At 39.7% G+C, this 9,869-nt stretch overlaps 1 protein-coding gene across 1 annotated transcript in view; it reads left to right on the top strand.

Moving 5' to 3' along the window:
* spag9b (sperm associated antigen 9b) overlaps positions 1–9,869 on the top strand; it is a 43,195-nt gene that overhangs the window by 18,979 nt on the left and 14,347 nt on the right. Inside the window, exons 3-7 of the mRNA XM_088324289.1 lie at positions 251–321; positions 795–895; positions 3,666–3,813; positions 7,861–8,230; positions 8,300–8,393. Of these exons, the coding sequence (XP_088180415.1) occupies positions 251–321; positions 795–895; positions 3,666–3,813; positions 7,861–8,230; positions 8,300–8,393 (784 nt within the window). The remainder of the gene's footprint in view (positions 1–250; positions 322–794; positions 896–3,665; positions 3,814–7,860; positions 8,231–8,299; positions 8,394–9,869) is intronic.

Consider the following 9,869-nt stretch of genomic DNA (forward strand, 5'->3'; position numbering starts at 1 on the left):
CACATATTCTACTGGTCTTAATCTTACCTTTTCATACTCCAGCGCTGCTGGTGGGCTGAACATTTGGAAAAAAAGTAGCGGCTTATAGTCCGGAATTTACGGTAATGTCTCTTGTCTCTCATTGTGTGTTTTATTCAGAGATGTAAGGTGATAGACCCAACAGCTTCTGTGTCAAATTCAATGGAACTTCCATACTTCCTTTGTCTTTTTTTTCTTCAGTTGGATTGAATTTTCTCACTCTGTTTTCTAGTCAGCAGATTTGAGGAGAGAGAAGCAGAACTAAAGAAAGAGTACCATGCGCTCCATCAGAGACATACGGAGGTACTGAATTGTTTCTCAATCGGCACTAGGGTTTTAACATACAAGCATGCTAATCATGGTCACGACCTAAGCAATTTCTGTGTTTTGAATTGACATTTGATTCAATTAAGATGGAAGTTTACTCAACCATGGGTTTGTTATTCTAATATATTCTTTAACCTTTGGATGCATAAGTGGGGTCAAAAATGACCCTGTGGGTTGTTATTCTTCAACATCTTTTTTAAAAAAAGTTGTAATAGTCATATTCCAGGTATTCATCATTCCTCATGTTTTTGACATGATGCCGTTAGTATTTTTATTCTTTCCCACTAATTTTTGACCCCACTCATGGAAGAGTGTATTGACTGCCATGTCATGCAAGGGTAAATAGAAAGACATGACACCTCCCTTCTTTACAAAATGGAATATTTTAATTTTAACATATCCAAGCCTCTTGATATTTAACACACTATTTATTTAACCTTTCTTTGCAGATGATTCACAGCTACATGGAGCACCTGGAGCGAACTAAACATCAGCATACCGTGGCAGCCGAGCCCGCCGATTCGGGCACAGGCACGTCTGCTAGAATACGGTAAGGTGGTGGTAACGACTCGGAAGATACTCTGGTCAGCAACGGTGTTAGTTCGGGGAAGAAAGCTCGTCAAATGAATGTAGTGGGATGTTGTCCAAACATAGTTGATTAAAGGATATCTGATGGATTCGGTCGCCCAGTTGGGACTACGCTAATCTGCTTTCATGGAACGCTGGACCTTGTGGTTGACCGCAAACTAGGACCTGGCTGGATGCAGGATTAGAAGGAGCCTCAGTCCCCCATAAATCTCTGCCATTGCTCCTGATTTTGCATTAATGTCAAAACTTGCAATGCAATTGTTTTGCAATTGCAGCAACATTTTATCATTTCATAAGGGATGAGGTAGGTCTCTAAACAATCTAAGTGTTGAGTCAATATTTGTGTATTCACTTACTTCTGATCACGACTACATGAAATCAAAAGGGCCTTTTCAACCCTTGTTGAGGTTTGGCATAAAAACCGGCACACATACTTCTGGGTGGGGCTCATAGGCTTTTCTTCTGGAGCATCAATTTTAGTCGTGTGTCATTTGAAAAGAAAATTAGAGCATGGAGCAATATGAAGAAAAAATAAAAAAGGGTTCTAGTCGGTCAAACCCAAACAACACACATTTATATAAAGAATGTTTTATTGGTTGTAAATTAAAATTCAAGTCAAGTCAAATTTATTTATATAGCTCCTAATCACAAAAATGTCTCAAAGGACTGCACAGGATTACAATGACACAATTACCTGATCTTAAACCAAATTACATCCTGTGAAATATTTTTAGACCAAATTATGATTATTATTCAGTTCAACAACAACTTTGCTACTTCTATGTTGTGCCTATTTTGATTTTAATGACATGATCAGGGTTGGGTAGGGTTACTTTAACTGGATTACTTTCAATTACTTTTGGATGACTCCAATAGAAAATATGCTAATAAAAGACAAAATAAACTAGATATGAATAAAATGATGACTCACAACACGTGGTAAGCTTTCTCTCCTGGCTTTGACCTCTTTGATCCCCGGCAAAACGAACATAAAATACGACAGAAACAAAATGAAAAGAAATCCAAACAGCTTGCCAACATCATTTTTGCCGTTCCACGTATTCCGTTACTCCCCAAGCCTTCGCAAAATTTAGTCATTTTATTCATATTTAGTTTCTTTTGTCTTTTATTAGCATATTTGGCATTGGAGTAATCCAAAAGTAATAGAAAGTAATCAAGTTAGAGTAACCCTACCCAACTCTGGACATGATACACTTGTTAGTAACCATTTCCTAATAATCAACAGTTTTTGAGCAATTCAGATTAAACCTAGCCCTAAGTTTCACAAACAAATTTTAATATTTTCAATTCTTATAATTAATCAAATAAATTTGATTTTTTTTTTTACCTGCCCTGAAGCAGCCTCGGCAACGCATCCCATTGAGAAATGGAGAGGGGTGGGGGAGGAAATGTCATCATGTTTGCAGCACCACACTGCCTCAGTTTGCCTGTGTTGCCCGTGTCACATTGCAGCCACGACAAGCCAGAGGGACGGCGTATTGAACGGAGGAAGTTATTAGGCAGCTTTTGCTTACTTGTGGACCATTTTCATCTTTGCTCTACCTTGCCTGGTCACAGCTCTTCAATTTATCTCTTGTTCCCATTGACTAAAGTGATACGCTGCTAGCAGGGTTCAACGATTGCTTAATTCCCGAGTGGTACCGGGCGCTTCAGCGGGGCCATGAGCCCCGGGCATGTGGTGCTCTTTGTTTTTGGCTTTGTAGGTGGAGCAGTGCTCATCAACTCGACTGTGTTGATGTCTTTGTCAGTGCTGCTGCTGGTGCATTACTCTGTTGCCACTGGCAGATTACCTGCCCTGTCCTCTTGTAGCACTGCACTTCATCCCAGCAGGTACATGCCGAAGTCTCATTGAACTGGAGTATTTTGTCCAAGTGGTATGTGAGAAGTTGCAGCCTGCTTTTTGTTTGCTAAACAAACACAGTCTGTTTTTTTTTTAGAGGAGTATGCGCAGAGTTGTGAAAATGTCAAACTGTAAGATAATGCATTTTTGGAAGAGACAACAAAAAGCTCTTTAAAATTAATGGCTGTAACAAGAGGACCAGTTCTTACAGACATTTAAAGAAGCACAGTAAGGCCTGGCTAGAACTTCTTTATTGTCATTTATAAAAACATAGTGAACATTGTTTGCTTAGTGATTAGATTTGGAACTCCAGGATAAACACAGTATGAAGACCGAAAAGAGAAAATGAAGATAAAAGAATGTCTGTATGAATAGGTAAAAATGTTTACTAGGTAGTGCTTGGACACTGGCCTTTCGTAATAGTGCAATGAAAAGTAGTGATAACTGTATGCTTTTCCTGACCGCACTGTGCGTTTAGCATAAAATGGGAATCCAAAATAGAAATAATGGTTGAACATCTTTAACTTTCTTTCGAGCTACTGCACCTAATCTTCACCCCAGTCTCCATCTGATGCCAAATGAGGAAAGCAAGAGCTGTATTGTGTTCATGCAACCAAGCCAATGTCTTCCTTTCAAAATTCTGCCAAAAGGTTGGCCCAATGCAAGTCTTGTGGAATTTTTGTAGGAGCTATCATTTCGAATTTGTCAACATCATCAAAAATGTCCATCTTATACAAATTGGTATTTGGGTCAAAAAGCTACAGGCTCTTGTTTGTTTTTAATAACCTGGAACCCTAACTTACATACTTTTTTTTTCCTGCTTTTGATCTGATTTAGTGTTGTGTTCTCCCTCTTGCAATTGTGTGCCCAGGAAGGAACGTCCCATCTCTATGGGCATCTTTCAGGTCCCCAGGATTGATGACATGAGCACAGATCTCCACAGGGAGCCCGCTGACATCCAGGCTGAACCGTGGAGACCCAATAACCTTGGCCATCCAAGGTCCAACACCAGTCTCAAGGTATGCAACCGTCACTAGATATTTGTTAGTTCAGTCAAGGTAAAACGCGTCACGTAATGGGAGTTCTTAAAACAAGTTTGTGATACCAGTCGGTTTTAAAGTATTTGTTTGAATTCTCTTTTATTTCGAACTCCTCAAATGGGTCTTCTGGATAGCAGTAAGTGGAGTCAATGGTGCCATGCAAGGAGGGAAGAAAGGACAGTCTTCACATTGTTGCTGTTAGAAACCTCACGGCTTGCATCATTAATATTAATGACTTCCTTACAACAACTGGGTTTAACATAATGGCCAGTGCTGAAAGATCTTGGGCATATTTTGGTTGCTTTATTTAGCCTCCTGCAATCTAATGGGAAGAGATATCGATGTTAAGTAATTGGTATCAACTAAAGGTAAGGTGGGCCTAAGGAAATTCAGCCCGACCCGACCCGCAAGTATTGTAACCTGACCCGAACAGACGAAATAACTTGTTTGCAGGACAAGCCCGAAAGGTGTTAAGATCACCATTAAAAAAAATAACCAAAGATGAACATGCTCAAATTTACATATGACGCAAACAAAAAACAAAACTAGAAAAAAAAACTATCGTGTTTAAATAAAAAGTAATAGCTCAGTGTAATACAATAATGTTCAAACACGAACAAACCAATAAAGTTTTCAAATTGTGCGAAACATAAATAGAAAAAAAAAAAGCTTTGACTCTGCTGCCTGACCTTGCAGATGGTTTGCGAATTGCGGCCTCATTTCCTGGTCTTTATTCCGCGACTTAAAGGAATTAATAAAGCCTCAGACAATAATTCTATCTATCTAGCTACCCTGGTCATACCCCTCAGCAAGACAAACACATATAATAACAAAGAAAATAAAAAAGGGAAAAAAATAGCAAAAAACACACACAAAATTTTTTGGACCATGGCCAACCCAATTGCCCAAACACCCAAACAAGTTAAGCACCTCGGCACCCAAGTCGGTCATGCTTTCGTCCCTCCAGATGAAACGGGACACGGCCATGTCACTCGGGTCAGGGTGACGCAACACACTCTTCTGTTCAACAGCAGGGCCCGACAGCTTTCACTGGTTTACCCCTGCCGCATCATACGGGTGCCCTGCCCATCCCTTAGAACGCTTCCAAACATCCCAATATCCTTTTACAACACCTCTCCACTCATTCCTATCACCAACAAGAGCTCTAGGAATGAGTCAATAATTAAAAAGGCAATTTCAAAAGCACGATATTATACATGTTCTTTAGGTCGACACGCAGGAGCACGATCGCATATACCGGTTCTAATCTGTTGTGCGACATGCTGCGCTAGAAACTCATTCGCTGCTGGTTGCGGGTGTGAACAGCACGGATTTTGCTAACATGGCGAGATTGGGGTATATAATTTATTCTCCTTGCGCGGATTTTAGGAAAGCGGGAGAAGCGGTCGATTTGAAAAAGAAAGAAATAAAAAAAGCAGCCCTGCCAAAAACCCAAACTAATGATCTACTTTTCTGACCCGAATTTCAGGTTGGGGGAGTGTTCGGGTTTTAAATCTTACTTCTAGTATCAACAAGTGTGAACTTGATCTAATATGCCATTTTTCTGTTGTGTAGTTTGATCTCCGAAGTGGAAAACTCAAATTACCCAATCGGAAATCGGATCAGGTAGACCCGCTGACAGGCAAAGTGTGCAGTGATGGTGCAACAGTGTGTGATTCATCTAACTTACAATACAAACTACTTGTATTGAAAAAAAACATGTATGGATTAGGGCTGCAACAAGCGATTGATTTCTTAATCAATGAATCGGTCGATTATTTTTACGGTTCATCTGTGAACCGGATTTCGAATTTCTTGCTACAAATATTGAAGTTTTGGACGATAGTGCCCAAAACAAAATATTCTATGATAGGAAACAAAAAAATAACAAGTGTTTGTCAATTAACTAGATTATAAAAAGAAATGCATAGAAATGTATGCTATACACCTGCAAATATTTAAGATACTCTTTTCCTTCCACCTTATACAAAGATATTATTATATTTTGACTAAAAAAATATATAAAATAAAAAATGTGAACAAACCCACTTTTCAAAATGTTGTCAACAAATAAAATAAGATAAACAATTTTAATATGAAAATGATATATGCTCAACAATTTTCCCCTTGGGTAGAGTTCATCGTGTCATTATTATTTTTCTTTTTACTTTATTCTATACTTTTTCTATTACTGTTTTTCTCTGTTCCCTTAAAAAAATGTTAAATTTGTTTCATGATAAAACAGTCAAACACTCCAAAGTTGAAACTTTCGTGTCAATTTTGTTTGCAAATGATGCAATGTTCAAAATGTAGCGTATAAAAAATGCAACATAGCTTTTTTATAAAAACTAAACTGTCTTGGCGCCCTCTGCCGGATCAAAGCGGTACTACAATTCCAAGCGTCTCAACGAAATGGTGTACACTCTGCAGACTTTGCATTGATTAAACTTTCTCGGTGGCTCATAAAAGAATCGATTATCTAATTATTCGCTTTAAATCATCGATTTTAATCGATTAATTGTTGCAGCACTAGAATGGATATTAACGTACTAACTGTCGTATAACCATGTGTTTTTATATATTTTTTTCTCCTGTGTGAGGGTGACATGGATTATGATTACAAACGTATGCGATAAAGCAATTAGCCCCCCAAAAAATGTATTTGGTTTTTCTATTTCTATATATTTTGTAAAACGAAGCTACTTTTGAGTTGGTGAGTGCATTTTTTATAGGTTTATTGAAAATTTGAATGCAGTGTTTTCCAACCCTTTTTGAACCAAGATACACTTTTATTTATGAAAAAGTTCCGAGGCACACCGTCCGTCGAAAATGTTTGAAAGTTATGTCAAATATTTCACTGTACTACCTCATGAGCAGATAATTAGTATATAAAAAGATCAAAATAATGCTTATTACTTATTTTTGTTTTTATTTCTTACAGTGCAATCTTGAACTTCTTTGTTGAACAAATTAAGTTATTAAATGTACTGTGCTACCTCATGAGCAGATAATTAGTATATAAAATGTAAAAAAATCTACTGCCACTTACTGATAAAGATGACTATTACGGTTCCTCGTCTGAAGATAGCAAAAATCACACATGTTAAGTCTCCCGATTTGGTCGGGAGACTACCGCTTTGGCTACGATTCTCCCGCCTACCGATCTGAGAGCAACATCTACCGATTTCTAAAATTTTTTTTCTTTTTTGGTCGCCGAATTTTTTATGTGAACAAAGTTTTGCTGATTAAAATGTAGGCGAATTATCCATAGTCTTTATCATCGTCTTTTTCGCCACTCAGCACCGGAAAAAGCTTTGATCGAGACTCGGCAATCATAATCTCGAACTCCACGTGATCTCATTCCTTCGAGAGCGGCAGACGAATAAGAGTGCTACATATGACTATGTTAAAGAACACCAGAACATTTGGAATAATACGGCGGCGCAGTGGTTAGCGCGTGTGCGGCACAGTTCTAAGGTCTTGGGAACCTCCTGTGTGGGTTCAAATCCAGCTACCGGACTTACTGTGCGCAGTTTGTATGTTCTCCCCGTACTTGCGTGGGTTTCCTCCGGGCACTCCGGTTTCCTCCCAGATTCCAAAGACATGCATTTCAGGTGGATTGACCAGTCCAAATTGTCCCTAGGTGTGAACGAGCGAGCGAGTTGTCTGTCCCTGTGTGCCCTGTGATTGGCTGGCAACCAGTTCAGTGTGTCCCCTGCCCACTGATTGCTGGGATGGGCTCCAGCACCCCCGCGACCCTACTGAGGATAAGCGGTGCAGCTAATGAGAAAAAAAAATCTCCCGATTTCCCATTTCTGAAACGTAACATGTATGCAAAAATACTGAATAATGGCCTGATTTTTTGGAAAGATAAAATTGGGCAAATTCCAGCGACACACTAGACAAGGTCTCACGGCACACTCGTGTGCCCCGGCACACTGGTTGAAAAACACTGGATTAATGAATGTCCCTTTGCTTTCATTTGACAAATGAAAATCATATCTGTGTGGTTTCTACGCACTTTAGGACGAGCTAGAAAGCACCAACAAGGAAGGTTCGAACTCCAGCTCTCCGACCAAGCATAAAAGCGTCTCCAAACAGCTTCTGCCAGCATCTCAAGGAGAGACGTCCAACAGCAGCGGCGCTGCGTCTCAGACGGCAAACTCTACCTCATTGACCAAAAGCGGCGACCATCAAACCTCAGTGCCGACATCGCCACGCGGCAACGCCCGTCTCCTCGTCGCCTCGGTCGGCCCGGCCGATTCTGTGGCAATGCCTCAGAAACACCACAACAATTTGGACTGCGACGTCAGTCAAGCAAACGAAAAAAACGGTTTTAGTGGACGAGGTCCACTCGGGCAGGAGAATCGGGACAGTGAGAATCTTCAAAGCAATGGTCAGCACTTCGACAAAAATGACACATGCACAAAGAGTTAAGAAGAACCATCTCTCATCTTTATTCTAGATGGTGAAAACAACCTGGAAACATCCGCGGTGATGGCCATCATAGAGTCCACCCCCGAGTTGGACATGGACCTGGAGGGCTTTCAAGGAACAAGGTATTTTCCAGACTATAAATCGCCCCGGAGTATAAGTCTCACCCCCAAAAAGGCAAAATAAAGAAGGGACATTTATAAGTCACACCAAAAATTGGAAAGGTATTTATGGTAATTAGCTAATGTAATTCAGGTTCATCAGACAAAAAACATCCAAATAACAAAATAATATGTCTAATACATTTTGAAATCATTAAAAAACATAAGTTCACATATCTGTAACGGAAAAAATGAAATTTAATTTATTTTTGGTGTTACGTGACTCCAGCTGGTACAGTGGAGAAGTGGGTGGATGCTGAGAAGGGAGGAGACAACGGATCCATATTATAACTGATTTTCAGGACCTTAGAAGACTCCCTCGCTTTAATTGCCATCTTATATTTGATAATTGTCTTGACTATTTTGACAACATCCCCTGATCCAAAACCTACATGAGGGTAAGGAAAAACCTCAACATGAGGAAAATGAAGAAACCTTGAGAAGGCACATGAGGTAATCCCCCTTCCAGGATGACCAGGCTGCATTGGATGTTGTAATAACAAATAATACACAGATATTGTCAACATCAAATTTAGGTTATTCATAAGCTTTAGAATAGAAGTGTGTTTTAAGCCCAGATTTAAACAGTTCCACTGAGGTTGCAGATCGAATCTCAGGGGCAAAGCGACCCACAGCACCGGGGCCCGAATGGAGAACGCTCTCGAATATTACCCAATATTATTACCTTATTACCTGCATGTGTATGTGAAGGCCTACTCTTTTAGAAATAAATGAGAATTAAACTTGATATGGCGCAGTAATAGTGTTACTGCTAACCAGATTTTTCGCCACATCAGGGCCTGGTTCAACTGATCAACACAGGCCTAGAGCGCCCTCTTGACGTTGAGTGTGAAAATAAAATGTGAAATGATATACCCGGTAAACATGTGTCAATAATTCCACTGATAAGTCTCACGGAGTATAAGTCAAGGCCAAGCTTTGAAAAAACTGCGACTTATAGTCCGGAAAATACGGTAGTATTGTAAATGCTATTACCGTATTTTCCGCACTATAAGGCGCACCGGGTTATAGGGCGCACCCCCAAAAAATAGTTTTTGGTCCTATATTTTCCATACATAAGGCGCACCGGATTATAAGGCGCTACAATGGGAATGTCGACAAAACAGTCAGATAGTTCAGTCCAACTTATTACCCCCTTAACATTCCCAAAGCTTGAAAAGAAGCAAATACGTGTCGTAGACACGTGCGGATGCGGTGTCCGTACGATGTCACCAAACAAACATTTCTTAGTTTCCATTTTATTTTTTGCTGGAAACTGTGTGGACAGCAAAGTAAGAATTTTATTGTGCAGGGAAACGAGGTTCTTTACGGTGCATATGACAATAAACACTTTAAATTGAATTTAGTTTAATAGACTCATCACAGAAAACAATATAAATCCCCATAGCTCACCTTAGTTCTCTTGCAGCCTTCGCGTAA

The sequence above is a fragment of the Urocampus carinirostris genome, chromosome 19 (assembly GCF_059441175.1).
Source record: "Urocampus carinirostris isolate Australia breed hairy pipefish chromosome 19, RoL_Ucar_1.0, whole genome shotgun sequence".
Classification (NCBI taxonomy): Eukaryota; Metazoa; Chordata; class Actinopteri; order Syngnathiformes; family Syngnathidae; genus Urocampus; species Urocampus carinirostris.